General features: G+C 38.1%; 1 protein-coding gene across 5 annotated transcripts in view; it reads right to left on the reverse strand.

The window, feature by feature from the left end:
- The window catches only part of SUPT3H (SPT3 homolog, SAGA and STAGA complex component), a 446,906-nt gene that overhangs the window by 22,830 nt on the left and 401,662 nt on the right, over nucleotides 1-22,414 (reverse strand). For 4 of the 5 annotated variants that reach the window (XM_027127425.1, XM_027127426.1, XM_027127430.1 and 1 more), the window contains one exon: nucleotides 1,529-2,883. In XM_027127425.1, the coding sequence (XP_026983226.1) occupies nucleotides 2,842-2,883 (42 nt within the window). In that variant the 3' untranslated portion in view covers nucleotides 1,529-2,841. Of the gene's footprint in view, nucleotides 1-1,528; nucleotides 2,884-22,414 lie in introns of those variants that run through there. The other variant, XM_027127428.1, reaches the window with a different exon arrangement.

Consider the following 22,414-nt stretch of genomic DNA (forward strand, 5'->3'; position numbering starts at 1 on the left):
TGTTGAGCATCTTTTCACTTGCTTTTTGGCCATCTGTATGTCTTCTTTGGAGAAATGTCTATTTAGATCTTCTGTCCATTTTTTGATTAGGTTATTTGGGTTTTTTTTTTTATATTGAGCTGCAAGAGCTGTTTGTATATTTTGGAGATTAATCCCTTGTCAGTTGCTTTGTTTGCAAACATCTTCTCCCATTCTGTGGGTGGTATTTCTGTTTTGTTTATGGTTTCCTTTGCTGTGCAAAAGCTTTTAAGTTTAGTTAGGTCCCATTTGTTTATTTTTGTTTTTATTTTCATTTGCTAGCATCAACATCACGAAGTCATTGGGAAGATAAATGAACTACCAAAGGTAAGGTTCCTGACACAAAGTAGGTGCTCAAAGTATGTTAATTCCTCTCTCCCCTGCTTACAGACCTCTTTTTTAAAATTGATGTATAACTGGCATATAACACATTATTTAATTAACATCACAGTCCCTCTGAAGAAGATTTTAATATAACGCTTATGCTTCAGGATGTGTCCATAATTAGAATCATTTAAAAAATAAATCTAGGTTATTGTCTAAGATAAACATGCCATAAAACCCTGACGTGTCTTGGTAGTATCTAATGCAAACCCAGTATGGTGGAGTATAAGACTAGACAGACTGATAATTAGGGACCATGGTCTGGTCTCTGGTCTGTCATAGCATTGCTGAGTGACGTTGGTAAAGTCAGTTTCCCTCTCCAGGCCATCATTTTCCATCTGTAAAATGAGTGGTTGTTTCCAATGATCTTTTTTTTTTTTGTTTCCAATGATCTTTAAGACCATCTTCCACTCTGACAGTTTATGATTCTACATAACAATTTAATCTTTAAAGAAATTTATTTAAGTCACATTTTCTGAAACTTTCCCTTTATAAATTTTTTTTCTCCCTATACTCACTGCTTAAGGAAATTTTATTTCACTTCAAATTTAGTGTTGTGGAAAGAGTCAGAAAAAGAACCTAAGTGTAGAAAAGAAAAAAAAAAAAGAATTACAAATATTAATATTGAGCCATTACGGGGACATCTAGGCTGGTTCGGGACAGACATAAATGACCTTGTTTTATTCTAAATTCAGCTCACTGGCTTATGATGAAAAGTGAAAGGTTATTATATGGACTTACTGGGCAAAACCAGATTTTATAAATAATTACCTGTCAGACTGTTCAAGATAGACAAACATACGCCAGACCAACAAAAACACAGACCTGTCATATTTCTGAGAGAAATGTACGTTGAGTCTTCCTTCTCTGGGACTATAAGGAGATCAGGTAGAATAAAATGAAGGGAAAAAAATCTAAACCCTATATTTTCTGCCTTGTGCATACTTTAAAATGTATAATGTGGGAGAAGAGGAATTTCGATGTGAAAAATCAGCTCCTGAAAATTTTACACATCTATAAGCCTGGCATAGAAACCAAATACAATAAATGCTGTCGTTTTACAAGTTAGGATGTTTACTGCAAGCTTGTAATTTTCCATGATTAGGGATGCCAAGAAAAATAAGAATGATGATAAAAAGAAAAGTTCAATCATACATTTCACCAAGCGCAGATGGAACATCAAAACCCTTTGGCAATTTTTTGATATTATATATCTGCGTTTTTTTGTTCTTGACATGAAGATTTTTTCCAGAAGGACTAACACAGAACAGGTAAGTGATAGTTAACAAATGTGAGTAATATGGCACAATCACGCTAACTGAGCCTCACTACGATTTGGTCACAGGAGGAAAACCTTGCATGCTTCTCATTTCTGTTTTTATTAATTCTTTACAAAGGCTATCTCAGTGTGTGTAGAAACCATGATAAAAGTAAAATTATACAAAACTCCTAAAGAATTAAAGAAACAACTTCCTCCTTTGCAATTCAAGTTCAATCAAGAACTGTATATAACTGCTATATTTTGGTTCGCTTCGTTACAGTTCCTCGTTTACTGGAGAAAGTACAGATGCCAGAGGGATAACTCAGCTGCTACCAGCAAGAAACTGCCCAGCCCACATTTCAGTCTAGGTGTTAGTGCTTTGGAGGGAGAAAGCAGATCACTTGGCTCCCCATCCATTGATTCTAACCGCTTTGCTTCTAAATGGGTACAGCGTGTGTGTGAGGGCTGGGCCTGGGGATCGGAGGGACAGGGGAAGGAGGAAAATGAAGATGGGGAAGAGGGCCTATGAGGGGAAAAACACACGATAGGTAGATACTCAGGAAGTTGGGAAGAGGCCATGAAAATGACACATATACTACACGTGGGGTGAAGGGAAGAGAAGATGGGAACAGACAGTTCATCAGGCCAATTAGGTCTTTGATTAGTGTGAGTTTATAAGATGGACATTTGTCTGTAAAATACATGTAGATCTAGACATCAAATGTCAGAAGGTAGAGTTGGTGGGACAGTCCAAGGGGAAAACTGACTGTTCTTTTAATTTTGTTTCCTTTGTCCTAAACCTGGATTACAAAATGCATCAAATAAAACATAGACTAAACACTGAGAAAAAAAAAGTCACTGCTTTTAAGTTATGTGAGCTGAGAGCAGTAAATCTATTCCAAATTAAAATCTCAAAACTGTGTGATGTGCATTCTTGTCCACCTACACACCATCCCAAACATCCTGCCATTAATTGGCTAAATGGCCCATCTAGTAAACAAGACTAAGCGTTGAGGGGGCTGGAAAAGGGCTGGAGTCAGCCAGTTGATAGTCACAACAAACCAACCCACTCCCAAGGATGCGGAGAAGGTAAACTTGTCTTTTATTTTGCCCAAGGAGGGGAACAGAAATCACCTTAATATAACACTGCCTTTCCTGTTGTCTCAGTCACAGTCACATCAGCAGGCCAGAAAAGCCATCCCATTCCTGCGGTAGGCACTCTGTCAAAGAAAAAGAAATCTGCAGTGAATTATCACATGAAGTCAAACCAGGAAAGGAAGCAAAAGAGCAAACAGAACTTTCTTCCTGTTTTGTAGTCTCTGCTGGCTGCAATCTAATAGGGTGCTTAATCTGAACATTTCTGGTGGCAAAGCTCTAGCAGCCACTTTGTTAAAAAGTCAGTGTGGTTAACAAGTGGTTAGTGATTCTATTTTGGGGGAGTGGGAGATACCTAAAATAAGACATCCCATTTTGTTAATTGATTGGGCTTGGTTAGGCCAGAGACATGTTGTGTTGAATCTGTTCGTCCTTTATAAACATGTGCTCTCTATTGGACATGCCCAAGAATCACTTCTAACTAAGTCTCTTAATAGTCTGTAAATTACTGACTCATTATATCCTTCCCAGGCCTAATTTACAGTCTCAGCGAAAAGCTATGGGAACAGATACTAACAGAGCCCCCCCCCCCCAAATATGGTGATCTCTAAGCAGTTCTGTACATTACAGACATTACAGAAAACCTGAATCTTACATAATTTTATATACATTCATGTACATATAGATGTATAAATGGATATTCATGATGGGCTAAAAATACTCCCATAAAAGAAAAATGGGAAAATAGATACTAATTGCAATAATGCAAAATATTCCAGTAAAGAAAGTAAAATGGTGTGATTTCTCACCCCAAGAGATATATTCTGCATTTCAGAGTCGGAAGAGTTGGGCCATACAGGGCCTCTGTGACTCGTCCTGATTCTCACAATGAGACCCAGAGTGAAGCAGAATTAAAATCTGGGATTTAGGAATAAAACACCCCTTTTCACCACCATAGTTTTCATTATTTAAACTAGGAACAGCAACGTTCAGAGAATTCATAACCCTCAATTAAATGGAATTTTTCTATAATCTGTTTTCAGAAAAATGGAAAAAATGACAAAATCTCATATCAGGGATCTTTTTTTCCTTTAAGCTAGTAACTCTGGGCTGTTCTGGAGTCTGTAAACTTTCGGTCCAATAAATTTACCTTCAGTAGCCATATTATAGGAAATACAGAATAAGCTTTTATGGTTAAGATAATGTTATGAAGGTGCTGAGAGTTTTATTCTAAAAACATGATTATTTTTAATTATACAAAAAAAAAAAAAAAAAAAAAGGAAAGTGGACCCAAGCTTTTTAGAAAGACTTCTACCACTATGAGGTGAAACAAAAATGGTTTTCCAGATAACTTTCTGTTAATCATAAAATTCAATTAACTTCAAAACCCTTCCCTTCAAATCTCCTGCTTACACAGGATTTACTATGGTTGTCAGGCTTTGGCGCCCTGGCTGAAATTTCATCGGTGGGTTATGCTGTTACACAGTTCACTCCAGATCAGCATAGCAAGGATGAGAAAACAGTGGCAGATTCCAAGTTTCCTTTCTCAGGGATCTCTGGGAGCTCCACCTCACCATTGGACTCTTTGTGCCACAGGGCACTTTCAGATTGAAGCAAACATTCTAACAAAGGCTAGAAAATTCCAGCTCTAGCTCCTAAGATCGTGCACCGGAGAACAGTGGTTAAGTGAGCTCCTTGGAGAGCCACAAATAAGTTGCAGGAACGGATAAGGTGTCTTCCCACAACTACAGGCAGGGGAGCCTCAGGCCTTGAAACAGCCCCTTCCACCACAGCCGCCTTCGAGAGGCTCACGCCAAAGTAATACTTTCAGCTTCTTAACCTTGATATTTTACAGTTTACAACCACAGTGACAACCTTTAACATAACATAATATTGAAAGCACAGGGATGGTTTACATGGAGATAAATGGACCTAGGAATAAAGCTGGGTTCCTCTTAAAGGTAAATGGCTGAGGTGAGCCTTCCTTGAAACAGCAGTCTTGGCTCGGAAGAAGACTGAGTCCTGGCTGAACTCACCTGAGAAATTACCACATTAAATCTTTCCAGGGTGGGCGATATGAAATGGTTTGCTCCAGTATTGAAAAGGTCACTTTTCAAAAATCTAGTCACCTTCACAGATAACTGATTACCATTGTTTGCAAACAAGTAAAAGATGACGGGCTTATTTAATAACATAGACACTCAAGTAGCCAAGTTTAATGAGAAAACCAAAGTTTAGAGCTGACCCAGATTTCTGGAATAAGTTCTTCTAATTCTAAAGTAAAGAAGAAACAAACGAGCATGTGTAATTAGTGAAGAGCAATTTCAGCAAACCAATCCCCTAGGGTCCTCCACCCTGAGTCACTGCTTTTTCCTTTTTATGTATAAAGGATGTATGTTGTCTGTCTGTGTAGGGTAATTATGGGAATGTCCCAAATTTGGCATCCCTTCCAGAGTAAGCAACTTGAAAGGAAGATGGATGAAGACAACTCATCTTTGTGTCAACTGTGAATTTCTATTTGTGTTGCGAATGCTGAAACTAAATTTAAACATTGCTTGGTGTGAGGGCCTTCCAGAGGCCACGTTCTCATGAAACATTCTGTATTCAACTCACTCTCTACTGTCAGAGCCTATGAACGATTCACAGACACCCCTAGTTAGTAAAACCCAGACCTTGACCAGCAAAAGCCAGGACCTCTCCAACTACTGAAAAGTATAAATTAATCAATAACACAGACCTCGCCCCCCCCAAACCAGCTCTTACTGCTATATACCACTTAAGCTTTACTTCTTACTTAATAGAGCTCTGTTCTCAACTACTGTTGGCTCCTATGTAAATGCACTGAACAGCTCAGATATTTTAGCATCTCCCAAAGTTACCAGCAAAGATGATATATATATATATATATTTTAAAGGGCCAACTGTAGTTCTTAGGCTTTTTTTTTTAATTGAGTATCAAGCTAGCTCCCCATTTTTGACATTCTTTTATTCATTCAGTTCAAAATTATGACCTTTTACTGGAATCTCAATCTACCTGGATAAACAGACATAGATTCTACTTGCTGCACTGGGCACTGGTGGGGAAATTAACTACTTAAGGGTGTACTCTAAAAATATGGCTTAAAAAAAATCATATGGACAATGAATAAGCTAGAGAAAACATTTAAATCCCAAACTGGTTTACTTCTGCTTTTTTATGGTGCATCATAAATTACACATTTTAAGGAATGCAAATTAATATTAAAAAGCAAAAGGTTAATATTTATCTTAAGCAAAAGAAGATAAATATGCTATAAAACATATCCTGCAGTTTGAATATAATTATATACGTGTGTTATTTATGCCATTAGCCTAATTAGTAAGGCTTTAATTATAGATAAAACCACGCCCCTCAGTTCAGACCTGTATTTTATTCTTACTACCACATTTCCTGATTAATTTTGGCATCACTGAGGCTGAGCTGTTAGGACCAGAGTGAGGACTTTGACCCACCATCCCCAGGATGTGCTGTTGCTGCACCCTGAGCTCAAGCCACTACTGTACCCTGTCACCCCCCAGCTTGTGCCACTGCTGTTCTCCCCACCCTGGGGCCCAAATCACTGTGGTAAGCCCCAAGAACTCAGACCCTGGGTCCTTGGAAGATATGCACATGCCTGCACCTCAGACACTGGCACTACCATCACTGCAAGTGCACCTGTGCCCCAGGACCAAGGTAGTTCCACACGTGCCTGATCCTAGAACCCCGGCTCCACTGCCACTGAGTGCCAGCTCACTAAACCTTGTACCAAAATGGATCCCCCTGGCTAGAACTTCCTTTCACAGGCAAAAAAGAAAGACCCCAGCAGCAGCCTCTGCCACTGGGGACCCCAACAGCCCTAGGTATCACTGCCACTTGCAGGACCTCTGCAGTCTGGGCCCCTGCAGTCTTGGCCCAAGTTGACCTCAGTTGATGGAGCTGCACAGAGATTATGCCACTGTGCTTTCCCCAGAATCAGAGCTGCTGAACCCCACCCTGCCAGAGCCCTCACAGACACCTTCAGGTGAAAGTCTTTCCCCTCCAGAGTCAGTCTGAAAGGGCTGGAAGAGTTGACTGCTCCCTCAAATGTGCAAAGCTACTGGAAACGTGGAAAAGCAAGGAAACATATCACCACCAAAGGAACTCAATAATTTTTCAGTAACTAACCATAAAGAAATGGATATCTGTGAGTTACCTGATAAAGAATTCAAAATAATTATTTTAAGAAAGCACAGTGAGATTAAGAGAACTGACAGACAACTCAATGAACTCAAGAAAACAATGCATGAACAAAATGAGGAATTCAGCAAAGAGACAGAAGTCATAAAAAAGAACTAAACAAAAATTTTGGAACTAAAATGCAAGAGAGAGCTTCAAAAACAGAATGAAGCAGAAGAAAGAATGTGCAAACTTGAAGACAGATTTCTTGATATTATCCATTAAGAGGAGAAAAGAAATAAGAATGAAAAAAGGGTGAAAAAAGTCTGTGTAAAATTAGGGGACACCATTAAGTGAAATAATGCAGTCAGCCCTCTGTATCTACTGATTCCACACCTGCAGATTCAACTAACCAAAAATACTTGGAAAAAAAATTCCAGAAAGTTCCAAAAAGCAAAACTTGAATTTGCTGTGAGCTGGCAACTATTTACATAGCATTTACATTGTATTTACAACTATTTGCATAGCATTTACATTGATTTAGTTATTATATGTAAACTAGAGATGATTTAAAATATATATGGGAGGATTTACAGAGGTCACATGCAAAAACTATGTCATTTTATATAAGAGACTTGAACATCTGCAAATTTTGGTATCCATCGCGGGTCCTGGAACTAATCCCCCACAGATACTGAGGGTTGACTGTATTTGATTTATGGGAGTCCTAGAAGTAGAAGAGAGAGAAAGGGTCAGAAAACTCATGTGAAGAAATAAGTTCTGATATCTGGGGAGAGATATGACCATCCAGAAACATGAAGCTCAGGAATTCCCATATAGATTTAGCCCAAAGAGCTATTCACTGAGACATATTATAGTCAAACTCTTAAAAATCACTGACAAAAAGAGAATTCTGAAAGCAGCAAGAGTTTAAAAAGAGTCATCACATACAAGCAAACCCAGATGAGGTTATCAGCAGATTTCTCAGAAGAAACCTTGCAGGCCAGGAGAGAAAGGGATGATATATTCAAAGTGTTCAAAGAAAAAAACCTGCCAATCAAGAACACTTTACCCAGGAAAGTAGTTCCTGTGTAGAGATAAAGACTTTCCCAGACAAACAGAAGCTGAGGGAATTTATCACCACTAGACCTGCCTTACAAGAAATGCTAACTGGAGTTCTTCAAGATGAAACAAAAGGATACAGCAAAAGCAGTTCTAAGAGGCAAGTTTATAGTGATAAATGCCTACGTTAAGAAAAAATGAAGATTTTACGCACCTATGGTCACCTAACCTATGACAAAGGAGGCAAGAATATACAATGGTGAAAAGACAGTCTCTTCAATAAGTGGTGCTGGGAAAACTGGACAGCTACACCTAAAAGAATGAAATTAGAAGACTCCCTAACACCATACACAAAAATAAACTCAAAATGGATTAAAGACCTAATTGTAAGGCTGGACACTATAAAACTCTTAGAGGAAAACATAGGCAGAACACTCTGTGGCATACATCACAGCAAGATCCTTTTTGATCCACCTCTTAGAGTAATGAAAATAAAAAGAAAAATAAACAAATGGGACCTAATTAAACTTAAAAGCTTTTGCACAGCAAAGGAAACCATGAACAAAACAAAAAGACAACCCTCAGAATGGGAGAAAATATTTGCAAATGGAACAACTGACAAGGGATTAATCTCCAAAATATACAAAACAGCTCATGCAGCTCAATATAAAGAAAACCCCAAATAATCTGATCAAAAAATGGGCGGAAGATCTAAATAGACATTTCTCCAAAGAAGACATGCACATAGCCGAAAAGCACATGAAAAGATGCTCAACATCAATAATTATTAGAGAAATGCAAAATAAAACTACAATGTGGTATCACCTCACACTGGTCAGAATAACCATCACCAAAAAAATCTATAAACAATAAATGCTGGAGAGGGTGTGGAGAAAAGGGAACCCTCCTACACTGTTGGTGGGAATGTAAATTGGTACAGCCACTATGGACAACAGTATGAAGGTTCCTTAAAAAACTAAAAATAGAATTACCATATGATCCAGCAATCCTGCTCCTGGGCATATACCCTGAGAAAACCATGATTCAAAAAGATACATGCACCCCAGTGTTCACTGCAGCACTATTTACAATAGCCAGGACATGGAAGCAGCCTAAATGTCCATCAACAGAGGAATGGATAAAGAGGATGTGGCACATATATAGAATGGAAGATTGCTCAGCCAGAAAAAAGAAGAAAATAATGCCATTTGCAGCAACATGGATGGACCTAGCGATTATATACTGAGTGAAGTAAGTCAGACACAGAAAGACAAATACCATATGATATCGCTTATATGTGGAATCTAAAAGAAAAGGGTACAAATGAACTTATTTACAAAACAGAAATAGAGTCATGGATGTAGAAAACAAACTTATGGTTACCAGGGGATAAGCAGAGGGAGGGATAGATTGGGAGACTGGGACTGGCGTATACACACACATATACACACTACTACTAAAATAGATAACTAATAAGAACATGCTGTCTAGCACAGGTAACACTCAATACTCTGTAATGACCTATATGGGAAAAGAATCTTAAAAAAAAAAGAGTGGATATATGTATATGTATAACTGAACCACTTTGCTGTACACCTGAAACTAACACCACATTGTAAATCAACTATACGCCAATAAAAATTTTTTTAAAAACGGAAGATTTTAAATAAACCAAACCTTATATATTATATAACCTTATATATTTCAATTATCCCTCAATAAAGCTGGAAAAAAAGGGGGAAAATTTCATTATAGCAGGCCTCAAATTCACTTACAAATACTTCATTCCTCAAAGGCCTAAGACAGAAGATTTTGGTTCTGTTGTCTGAATTCCTATAAATTTGCAGAATTGGATTTTAGCAACTCTTTATTTAGAGTTCCAGCTTGGTGCTTGGTGGTGCTTGCTTGCACTAGCACTTGTGCTTGGAGGTGCAAAGGACACAAGGATAAGTAACACAGTCCCTGCAGTCACTAAAGCTTCCAATTTAATGCTAATGGTTTAACCACCACAAGTAAAATGCATTGAGAGGTCATTTTCAAGGGTGGGAAAGAGAAAAAATAAGACAGCCTTTTTGTTTTCTCTTTTCCTTTTAATCATAATATTTAATTTCGAATAACATTTAAAAGGGCATGAGATTGTATATTTCTTAAAGCGGGGGGCAAATATTAAAAAATACTACAATTTTAAAAAAATGGTTTATGAAGTACAATACTTTCATGTCCATATCTAATTTAGCCTTACCACGACTAGCAAAAAAAAAAAAAAAGGTCTTGTTATTCTCCTTTTTAAAGTGACATGTCTAGTGGGTGATGAGTAGATTTATGATTCAAAACCCAGGGCCGGTATTCTTTTTATTATACCACGCTGTCTTACATTAAACAAAAGAAGACAAACCCCCCCCCTGAAATCTGGCCTAATTTCTTCCATCCTGATTACTATAGATATACATATTCTCCTAGTCCTCATAAACTCAATTCTTGCTAAAGATCACTTAAAGTAAGTTAAAATGAACTAGATTAGTCCGGCACAATCCTTCAGAGTGCAAAGACGGGACCTGAATCTAAGTCATCTTCAGTTTGGAGGCACTCTCAACTGGCGCTTATTTTCCAGACTAATTTAAAGAATAGTGTATAATAAAAAACACTGTGCACCCAAATAACTTGGGGCGCTTTACAAAAATAACAGATCCTCTGGCTTCACTTCTTTAAAGTCAATTGGTCTGAGTGGAGTTCGAGTTTGGAATGTTTGAGAAGCAATCCCAGTGACCTGGATGCAGGTGAGGGCTGGGAATGGTGGTGGAATAGGTGAGTACACCATTAACAGGATCCCAACATGGTTTGATCAATAAATGGAACCCTCTCAGAGTCTGTCATGATTATACAGTGAACAATATTTCATAATGGAATCCTAATCTTACCATTTAATTTAATACAGAAGAAACAGAAATTAGGTTTTTGGACCGTGCCTTTTACGCAGACAGCAGACGGGTTACCTGTTACCTCTCACGTTTCTTACTTGTGGGTCATCTGTACACTAGCCATTGCTTTTCTCCTTCCCAGATGCTGGGATGCTGCTGTTAGGCAGCACGGTCCTTCAGACCGCCACACCGCGTTTAATTCCATAATGACAAAGGGATTTGGAAATTGAGCCTACCAAACCAAGTTGAACAAACCTTTTGCTTACATCTAAAATCAAGGAACAATAAAATTTCGGAATTGGAAAGTATCTTTGTGAACTCCTCTAGCCCAATTCCTAATTTAACAAATGAAAAAACCATTGCCCAGGGAGAAAGAGAGACACATCCATGGTCATGTGGAGAGAACCCAGGATGGTTCTCATTCTGCCCAAAGCTGTGTGTTCAGCTTCTCTGACCTTAATGGGGAAAACAGATGTAGGGGAAAAAAATCATTTTTCCAGATAAAGTACCCTTGGGAGCAGAACAAAAGTGAAGAGACTGGGCGAAGGGAGGGACTTCATGATGTCCAAAACAGGACAGCTGAGTAGTTAGAACAAGGCAGCGATCATGAGCTTTTAGTTCTACTTCTGCCTCTTCTGCTATATGATTAGCTCTCCCTTAGAGAATCACCTAATATCCCTGAGTGCCCCAAATTATAATTTTGATAAATGGATGAAACAGCAAACTAGTTAAGATAAACTTGGCTGAAAGGTTCTGTGGCAAAAGTATGCACCTTTAGAACCTTCAAGGGAACGACGCACCATTTGTTCATGCTGAAGTCTTACTAAGGCTGTGCTCAGTGTCTGCTTCAGGGCCAAGCAAATAATGTGGCCTGCCTAGGTCTGTCTGGAGTTGCCGAATTTGGGTTAAATCCAGTAGAAGAAGGACAAGGAAAAGATTTGGAGCATACATTCACCCTGTCCCAAACTACCGTTAACTCCCAATTAACTAAGTGTAGGGTAGACTCTCTGCATTTTGGATGATTTGTGGGCCACAGGAGCCGCCCTGGTTACCAAGGGCCTGGTGGTTTCCCAAAAGCTCTTTTCCACTCCACAGGGATGAAGAGGGCACAGAGGGCAGAGGTTCTACAGCTACTGGCTTGGCTTTGCTGGAAGGAAAAGGTGAGGGAGGTTGGAGAGTAACCGAAAGCAACAGTCTTTCCCTAGTCCTTACTAATTAAGTTAGCCCAAGTTTTCTATTTGTTGGAACACTCGGTTGGCTGGGGTTGGGAAGGTATGTACATCTCTGCATCTCACGTATAAATGCTGTTCCGCAAGACAGATGAATTAGCCCTCCTCTCTGCCCCAACTCACTCCCAAGTTACGTGAAACCAGCTGTGCTTTTATCTGGCCTTTTTCTACCTCTCTTTCGGTAGCAACATCGGAGACTACACCAAGTTGCCTCAAATTCCACTGCTCCCGTAAGCACAAATTCAGCCCTGCCCTCTGTGGGGTCACTGGATTCAGAGTCCAAGCCCTCTCTCGGCTCCTCCATTTGCTGAAGGAGGTGACAGTGCCCTGAGAGACATACTGTTTCGCTTTAATACTGTAAATCTTTGGACCTCTGGAGCTTCATATCAAAGATACGTAATAGCTTTTGAAAAGATAAAATATGCCCCCTTTTCTTGCTGCCCTTGTGTCTGCGTGTGGGCAAGAGATTTAATTACAATGAATAAAACCGAATGGTGGTCTGAGACTCTTAAAATCAAAGTGGGGATCATGGCTGAAATTCATTAGCAAACATAAATACAAATAGGCACATCTTGTTTGTACCAATGCCATGTGACTTTCCCCTTTTTGATAATTTCATTCTAACTCTGATATTTCAGAGAATCTAAATTGAACCATATGATGTATAGCATTGTAACATGCAAAGCTCTTCATTAAACATTTTCCTTTTTTGTGTACTTCCGCATGTTATAAATATCCAGTGAAAATCATGGAGGGCAGTTTGTCAGACAGCAGAGCCTTGATTTAAGACAGTGGAGGGAGCCCTGCCCTTTAATAAGAGGTCTTCTCTGGCTGGCAGAATAGGAAAAAGACATAGCATTAACTCCCATTCTATTCCAAGTAACTGGAGCCTATAAATCTTGAGGAACGTGTCATTTCATGCGTGTTTTTCTCTAAGTCTGTATCATATTCTTCTTATAAGTTATTTCAGGATTCTGAATATAAACATCTCTAAATGAAAATTTAATTATTAAAAATTACCATTTCTAATTGCCCAAGTCATTGCAATCAAATTATATGAGAGATGTATTAATTTCTTGTTGTTGCTGAGAAAAATAATTATGTGGTTGATACAAATAGCATTGCATTTTAGAGAAAAGTTTTTTGTGAATGTCATTTTTAGCAACTTTACATGAGTCTAACTAAAAGTGTGCCATTTCTATGTTTAAACTATTCTTTCCATGATATTGTATGCACTTAAATACACCTATGGTAATAATAATTTAATGGCAATAATATTAAACTTTTCTTCAGCTACCTATACTGTAAACAGCACAGATGTCCGAACTGTTCCAAGCTGCAAGCACATGTAAGTATATGTATAAACAGTGCCAAACTGGCAGGAGTTAGTAATCAAAACTCCATTTTTGGGGGGGCAGTTTAGTATAACAACAGTTAATTCTCATTTTTCTTGTTTGACCCAAAGCTCTCCAGAAGGCAGAAAGTTGCTATTATTATTATTATTTTTTGCGGTATGCGGGCCCCTCACTGTTGTGGCCTCTCCCGTTGCGGAGCACAGGCTCCGGACGCGCAGGCTCAGCGGCCATGGCTCACGGGCCCAGCCGCTCCGCGGCATGTGGGATCTTCCCGGACCGGGGCACGAACCCGTGTCCCCTGCATCGGCAGGCGGACTCTCAACCACTGCGCCACCAGGGAAGCCCCAGGAAGTTGCTATGTTATTTATCTCTGTATGTCCAGGGTGCAACCCAATGCACAGCACCTAAGTAGGTGCTCAATAAACAAACATCTAACGAATGAATGCATTTGACTTGCAAGTACCTTAGTTCCCTCCGGACAACGAGAAATGCTAACATGTGTTCACCATGAGAGCAGGAGCTGGGGTATTCTCAGCTCTGAAAAATTAGGTTTAGACCACACACTTATCATTTCACCAGATAACCGTCAGCAGCAATTGTTAAGAAAAATAAATTAGTGACCTTAATAATTCAATCATAAGCAATGCAGCAAAGCAAAGGGTTACTCTGATGTTAGTTCACAGCTCCCAATGGGAGCATTTCTGGGCTTCTCATTACTCTTTTCTGCCAAGAGTAAAAACTTCTGCATCTATGGAGCCAACTGCATTGTTTGCCAGAAAAAAAAAATCCAAGTCATCTAAAACAACACTGTTAAATTGTTTTGTGGCATCTACACATTTTAAGTTCCAATATTCTGTTACTGAAAAGTTTATAGTAGTATAAAATAATTTTTTAACAATCGTGGTTGGGTGGCAATGTTACTCAACTGTATTTCCTATTTTCAAAGTTGTCAACAATGATACAATAAAAATTAAAAGAAACTACTGCCTCAATGGCCTTTGCCACGTCAAAAAATACAACATGAGAATAAGAACACGAATAGCAACAGCTGTTTACCCATGGTCAAGACACCAATTTAGAAGAGTAAATAAAATTATAATTAAGATATTTAAGAATTTTTGGAAGACAGTGAATAATAAAATTATGACACAGAACTATCAGGACACAGTAGTTAATATCAATCACTGAGGTAGCCACCTGAGAAGGTATATTTCTGTATGAAGCTACTGTCATTCATTCATTCATTTACTAATATAGGCTGTGAGGTGCAGTGGTGATCACAGCAGTGATCACAGAAGCGGTTCCTACCCTTCATATGTTGAACAGTCTAGTGGGGGAGACATATTGAATAAGAAATGACAAAAGTAATGGGAATTACAAAGTGAGAATAGAGTGTAATGGGACCATATAAGGGGATAGTTCAGGTGGGTGGTGGTGGTCAAGGAGGCTTCTTGAAGGAAAAGACACTCAGCTGAGGCCCGAGTTGGGGATGGGAGGGGAATGCGTAGCAGGACAGAAAAATGTTCTAGGTAAGACCCAGAGGAGAGAGAGCGCCTGACTTATCCTGTTCCCAAATGCCAGTCTACAGGCTATGCTTGTCAGAATAAATATTAAATCCAAGACACCAACCCACATCATTTACCACTGAAGGGTTTATCAAAATTCAGGCAAGAAATGCTCATGTTATATAAACATTCAACCAGTTCTTTTGAATCATTACTTTAGAGCCTGATATAAACTCCTTATATTACATTAGAATAACCGGAGGACTTCTCGTTTCTGAGGTAGCACGTAAGAGGCTTGGAAGGTGCCACTCTGTCCTAACAAGTAAAAGTTGAACAAACAGAAAAATCAAAAATTCTTCTTAGATCCAAAGGAGAAGCGAAATGACAGGGAAAACCAATGCCCTTAAAATCAGAGAGACAGACAGGCAAATACAGAGAGTCACAACGTAATGGAGCACAAATCTATAAGCAAAAACCTCTATGGGGACCAGTGCTGGGGTAGGGAAAACTGAACTGTAACTGACAAACTGCTAGGTCTGTAGTGTGGACAAACCTGGGAGATAAAACTCCAGGGGGACTCAATCATGGGGGATGGGGAAGGGGACCACACTCTTCGGAGTTTTACCTCCTGGAGCTCTACCAGGTTCTCAAAGTGAGTATCACAGAAAACTCTCCTCATGCTTTGGGCAGGGAGAGGGGTAAAAAGCATTTTGAAATACACCAAAGCATACTGTTCTTCTTAACAAGGTCTACCTACAGGACGAACTATTTAACCAGAGCTTAACCTGCAGAGGTTTTCTAAGAGCCTACCTGACCTGGGAAAAGGCAAATACCCAACTTCAGTCCACTGTAGCCACCTTGACTAACAGGCTGGTGGGTGGGACACTAAGAAGCACTTGTGAAGGTCACAGTTCAGAGGCACAAGCTCACTAATAGACTAAGACCTAATCATAGTTGTATAGAATGCGTCCCCTCCTCCCACATCTTACCACCATATTAATAAAGACCTACTTATAGTTGTTCCTTTTACCCAGTAATATCATGTCTGGGTATTAAGACAAAATTACAAGGTATATTGTAAGGCAAAAAACAGTTTGAAAAGACACAGCAAGCATCAGAACCAGACCCATTTATGACAGGTATGTTGGAATTAACAGACTGGGAATTTATAACAACTATGATTAGGATGCTAAAGGCTCTAATGGATACAGTAAACAGCATGCAAGAACAGATGGGCAATGTAAGCAAAGAGATGGAAATTTTAAGAAAAAATCAAAAAGAAATGCTAGAGATAAAAAACCACTGTAACAGAAATAAAGAATGCCTCTGATGGGTTTTGGGTTTGTTAGTAGACTGGATGTGGCTGAGGAAATAAACTCTGAGCTTGAGGATACTGCACTATAAACCTCCAAAACTGAAAAGCAAAGAGCAAAAAGACTGGAAAAAAAGAACAGAATATCCAAGAACTGTTCTCTAGGAACCTCCAAAACTGAAAAGCAAAGAGTAAAAAAACCAGAAAAGATGGAATAAAATATCCCAAAACTGTAAGATAGCTACAAATAGTATAACATATGTAAAATGGGAATACCAGAAGAAGAAAAAGAGAAAGGAACAGAAGAAATATTTTAAAAAACAACATCTGAGAATTTTCCCAAATTAATGTCAGACACCAAACCACAGATCCAGGGAGCTCCGAGAACACCAAACAGAATAAATACAAAAACCAAACTACACCTAGGCATATCATATTCAAACTACAGAAAAATGAAAAAAATTAAAAGATGCCAGAGAAAAATAACACCTTACCTATAAAGGAGCAAAGACAAAAATCACACCTAACTTCTCCGAAACCATGTAAGCAAGCAAAAAGTGGAGTGAAATATTTAAAGTGTTGAGAGAAAAAAATCCACCAACCCAGAATTCTGCGCTCTGTGATGTAATCATTTAAAGGTGAAAGAGAAATAAAGATTTTCTCAGACAAACAAAAATTGAGGGAAGTTTTTTTTTGCTAGTAGCCCTGCTTGCAGGAAAATGTTAAAGGAAGTTCATTAGATATAGTTCAGAAACCTGGATATACATAAAAAAAGGAAGACCACTGGAGGAGGAATAAGTGAAGGTAAAATAAAAACTTTTATTCTTAATTGATCAAATAGATAATGGTTTGTTCAAAATAATAGTAATAATGTATTCAATTACATTGCATATATACCCATGTTTCTGTATATTTATGTATAAGTGAAACGAATTGCAGTAACAATAGAAGGGACAGGAGGAAGGAATCAATATTATTTTGTTCTTATAAGGTACTAATAGTACCTGTGAAGTGGTGAAGTATTACTGGAAAGTGGACTTTGATTAGAGGTCAATGTAAATTGATACAGCCACTATGGAGAAGAGTAGGGAGGTTCCTTAGAAAACTAAAAACAGCATTACCAGATGACCCAGCAATCCCACTACTGGGCATATACCCAGAGAAAACCATAATTCAAAAAGACACATGCACCCCAATGTTCACTGCAGCACTATTTACAATAGCTAGGTCATGGAAGCAACCTAAATGCCCAATGACAGACGAATGGATAAAGAAGATGTGGTATATATATATATATACACACACACACACACACACACACACACACACACACACACACACACACACACACATATAATGGTATATTACTCAGCCACAAAAAGGAACGCAATTGGGTCATTTGTAGAGATGTGGATGAATCTAGAGACTTTCATAGAGAGTGAAGTAAGTCAGAAAGAGAAAAACAAATATCATATATTAACGCATATATGTGGAACCTAGAAAAATGGTACAGATGAACCTGTTTGAAGGACAGAAATTGAGACACAGATTCAGAGAACAAATGTATGGACACCAAGGGGGGAAAGCAGAGGGGGTAGTGGTGGTGGTGCTGTGATGAATTGGGAGATTGGGATTGACATATATACACTAATATGTATAAAATGGATAACTAATAAGAACCTGCTTTATAAAAAAAAAAGAAACCCACTTTAAATATAAAGACACATATAGATTAAAAGCAAATGGAGAAAGATGTGCCATGCTAACACTAATCAAAAGAAAGCTGGAGTAGCTATATTAAACTCAGACAGAGCCAACTTTACAGCAAGAAAGATATCAGAGACAGAAGGCCATCACATAATGATAAGGGGTCAATTTCCCAAGATGATGTAACAATCCTCAACAGATATATGGCTAACAATACAGCATCAAAATACATGAAGTAAGAAGTGACAGAACTTCAAGGAGAAGAGATGAACCCACTATTGTAGATGGAGACTTCAACACCCCTCTGAGAAACAAACAGGTCCAGCAGGCACAAAATCACTAAAGACATGGAACTCTACAAAATCACCAATTAAGTGGACATAATGGACGTCTTTAGACTATTCATCGAACAATCATAGATTATAAATTCTTCTCAAGCTCACATGGGACATTCATCAAAATAGACCACATTTGAGGGCATAAGACATATCCTAACAAATTTAAAAGAATGAAAATCATACAATGTCAGACCATAATGGAATTAAACCAGAAATCAATACTGGAAAGATAGCTGGAAAATCCCAAGGTATTTGTAAGTTAAACAACACACTTCTAAACAACATATGGGTCAAAGAAGCAATCTTAAGAGAAATTTTAAAAGATTTTGAACTAAGTAAAACTGAAAACATAACATCTCATAACATTGTGGCATGCAGCAAAAGCAATGTCTAGAAGAAAATTTAAAGCACTGAATGCACATATTAGAAAATAAGAAAGATCTAAAGTCATTCATTTAAGCTTCCACATTAGGAAACAAGAAAAAAAAGAGCAAATTAAGAATAGAAATAATAAGATGCAGAAAATCTCAATAAATTACTAGCAAACTGAATCCAACAATACATTAAAATACATGATTACACCATGATCAAGTGGGATTTATCCCAGGGATACAAGGATTTTTCAGTATCTGCAAATCAATCAGTGTGATTCATCACATTAACAAATTGAAGAATAAAAACCATATGATCATCTCAATAGATGCAGGAAAAGCTTTTGATAAAATTCAACATTCATTTATGATAAAAACTCTCCAGAAAATGGGCATACAGGGAACATACCTCAACATAATAAAGGCCATATGTGACAAACCCACAGTTAACATCATACTGAACAGCGAAAAGCTGAAAGCATTCCCTCTAAGATCAGGAACAAGACAAGGATGCCCACTCTCGCCACTTTTATTCAACATAGTTTTGGAAGTCTTAGCCACAGCAATCAGAGAAGAAAAAGAAATAAAAGGAATCCAAATTGGAAAGGAAGTAGTAAAACTGTCACTGTTTGCAGATGACATGATACTATACAGAGAAAATCCTAAAGACGCCAAGAGAAAACTAGTAGAGCTCACCAATGAATTCGGTAAAGTTGCAGGATACAAAATTAATATACAGAAATCTGTTGCATTTCTATACATTAACAGCAAAATATCAGAAAGAGAAATTAAGGAAACAATCCCATTTACTATCACACCAAAAAGGATAAAATACCTAGGAATAACCCTACCTAAGGAGTCAAAAGACTTGTACTCTGAAAACTATAAGACACTGATGAAAGAAACTGAAGACCACCAAAACAGATGGAAAGATATCCTGTGTTCTTGGATTGGACCTAAATATTGTTAAAATGACCATACCACCCAAGGCAATCTACAGATTCAATGCAATCCCTATCAAATTACCAATGGCATTTTTCACAGAACAGGAACTAAAAATTTAAAATTTGTATGGAAACACAAAAGACCCTGAATAGCCAAAACAATCTTGAGAAAGAACGGAGCTGGAGGAATCATGCTCCCTGACTTCAGACTATACTACAAAGCTATACCATAATCAAAACAGTATGGTACTGGCACAAAAAAGGACACAGATCAATGGAACAGAATAGAAAGCCCAGAAATAAATCCAAGCACGTATGGTCAATTAAGCTATGCCAAAGGAGGCAAGGATATGCAATGGAGAAAAGACAGTCTCTTCAGTGAGTGGTGCTGGGAAAACTGGACAGCTACATGTGAAAGAATGAAATTAGAACATTCTCTAACACCATATACAGAAACAAACTCAAAATGGATTAAAGACCTAAATGTAAGACTGGATACTCCTAGAAGAAAATAAAGGCAAAACACTCTGACATAAATTGCAGCAACATATTTTTCTGGATTCATCTCCTAGAGTAATGGAAACAAAATAAAAAATAAACAAATGGGATCTAATTAAACTTAAAAGTTTTTGCACAGCAAAGGAAACCATACACAAAACAAAAAGACAACCTATGGAATGAGAGAAAATATTTGAGAAATGATGTGACCAACAAGAGATTAATTTCCAAAATACACAAACAGCTTATACAGCTCATTATCAGAAAAACTAACAACCCAGTCAAAAAATGGGCAGATCTAAATAGATATTTTTCCAAAGAAGACATAGAGATGGCCAACAGGCATATGAAAAGATGCTCAACACTGCTAATTATTAGAGAAATGCAAATCAAAACTACAATCAAAACTTACACCAGTCAGAATGGCCATCATCAAAAAGTCTACAAATGATAAATGCTGGAAGGGGTGTGGAGAAAAGGAAATCCTCCTACACTGTTGGTGGGAATGTAAATTGGTGTAGCCACCATGAAGAACAGTATAGAGGTTCCTTAAAAAACTAAAAATAGGGCTTCCCTGGTGGCACAGTGGTTGGGAGTCCGCCTGCCGATGCAGGGGGTGCAGGTTCGTGCCCTGGTCTGGGACGATCCCACGTGCTGCAGAGCAGCTGGGCCCGTGAGCTGTGCCCGCTGAGCCTGCTCGTCTGGAGCCTGTGCTCTGTGACGGGAGAGGCCACAGCAGTGAGAGGCCTGCGTACCGCAAAAAAAAACAAAAAAACACAAAACTAAAAATAGAGTTGCTGTATGATCCAGAAATCCCACTCCTGGGTATACATCTGGAAAAGGAGAAAACTTTAATGGAAAAGATACATGCACCCCAATGTTCACAGCAGCACTATTTACAGTAGCCAAGACATGGAAGCAACCTAAAGGTCCACTGACAGATGAATGGATAAAGAAGATGTGGCACATATATACAATGGAATACTACTCAGCCGTAAAAAAGAATGAAATCATGTCATTTGCAGCAACATGGATGGAACCAGAGATTATCATACTAAGTGAAGTAAGTCAGACAGAGAAAGACAACTGTCATATGATATCACTTATATGTGGAACCTAAAAAAAAATGATACAAATGAACTTATTTACAAAACAGAACTAGACTCACAGACATAGAAAACAAACTTACGGTTACCAAAGGCGAAAGAAGGGAGAGTTAAATTAGGAATCTGAGATTAACAGATACACACCACTAAAAATAAAATAGATAAACAACAAGGATATATTGTACAGTACAGGGAACTACATTCAATATCTTCTAATAACCTATAACGGAAAAGAATCTGAAAAAGAATGTAACTGGATCACTTTGCTGTGTACCTGAAAAACACTGTAAATCAACTATACGTCAATTAAAAAAGTATAAAAAAACTAAACTGCTGTGTACTGACTGACAATGACAGGCATGCCTCCTCCATGCCTTTGTGTCTCCTTCCCTAATTAAGTGTTCTTGAGGCACTATGAACACATTTTTGTACATATTATACACCTCTATTTCTGTAACAGAGTCGTTTTAATGGAATTTGCCACAGACATTTACAATCTGCCTTAGTCATTAAAAAAATTTACCTGCAAGTAACGTAAATAACCAAAGTGTGTTCTCCAGTGTGAAAGATTAATTTGAACAGAGGTATCATATTAAATGACTAAATCTCCTGAAGTATGGAATCACTCCACATCAGATATATTATTTCTACAGCAGTGACAGTGCTCATGTTATTGGGCATTATGCTAATTAACCCTAAAAGTTGGGCTATTCGGGTCATGGTAACTAGGATACTGCACTGGCTCAGATCACCCCTATTCCACTGTTGTTTGAGTCTACTGTTTACTGGTTATTCTGTCTCTCAAAAACACTGAGAAGGTTTAGATTTAGCACGTTAAAAAGCAATGTTCTTAATTTCACTTTTAACAGAGTTATTACTATTAAAAATACTTACTTTTGAAATATTTTATTAGTCACCAGAAAAATTAAAAAATAGATCTTCAAAAGGCCTATGAAAAATTCAGCACCAATCACGGACCAGGGAACTAAGAAATCAGTTGAGATTCTTGTTGGTGAAAGTTGAGATCAGAGACATCCTTCTGAAAGAATGTGGCGGTTATATTTCAAGAACTCTTACCCTGATTTCTTTAGGAAGGGCTGCGTGAATTCTACCTTTATGTATTCTATTCATGGAGAA

This window comes from Aethalodelphis obliquidens, unplaced genomic scaffold, assembly GCF_003676395.1.
Source record: "Aethalodelphis obliquidens isolate GAN/ISIS:26980383/991018 unplaced genomic scaffold, ASM367639v1 scaffold31, whole genome shotgun sequence".
NCBI lineage: Eukaryota > Metazoa > Chordata > Mammalia > Artiodactyla > Delphinidae > Aethalodelphis > Aethalodelphis obliquidens.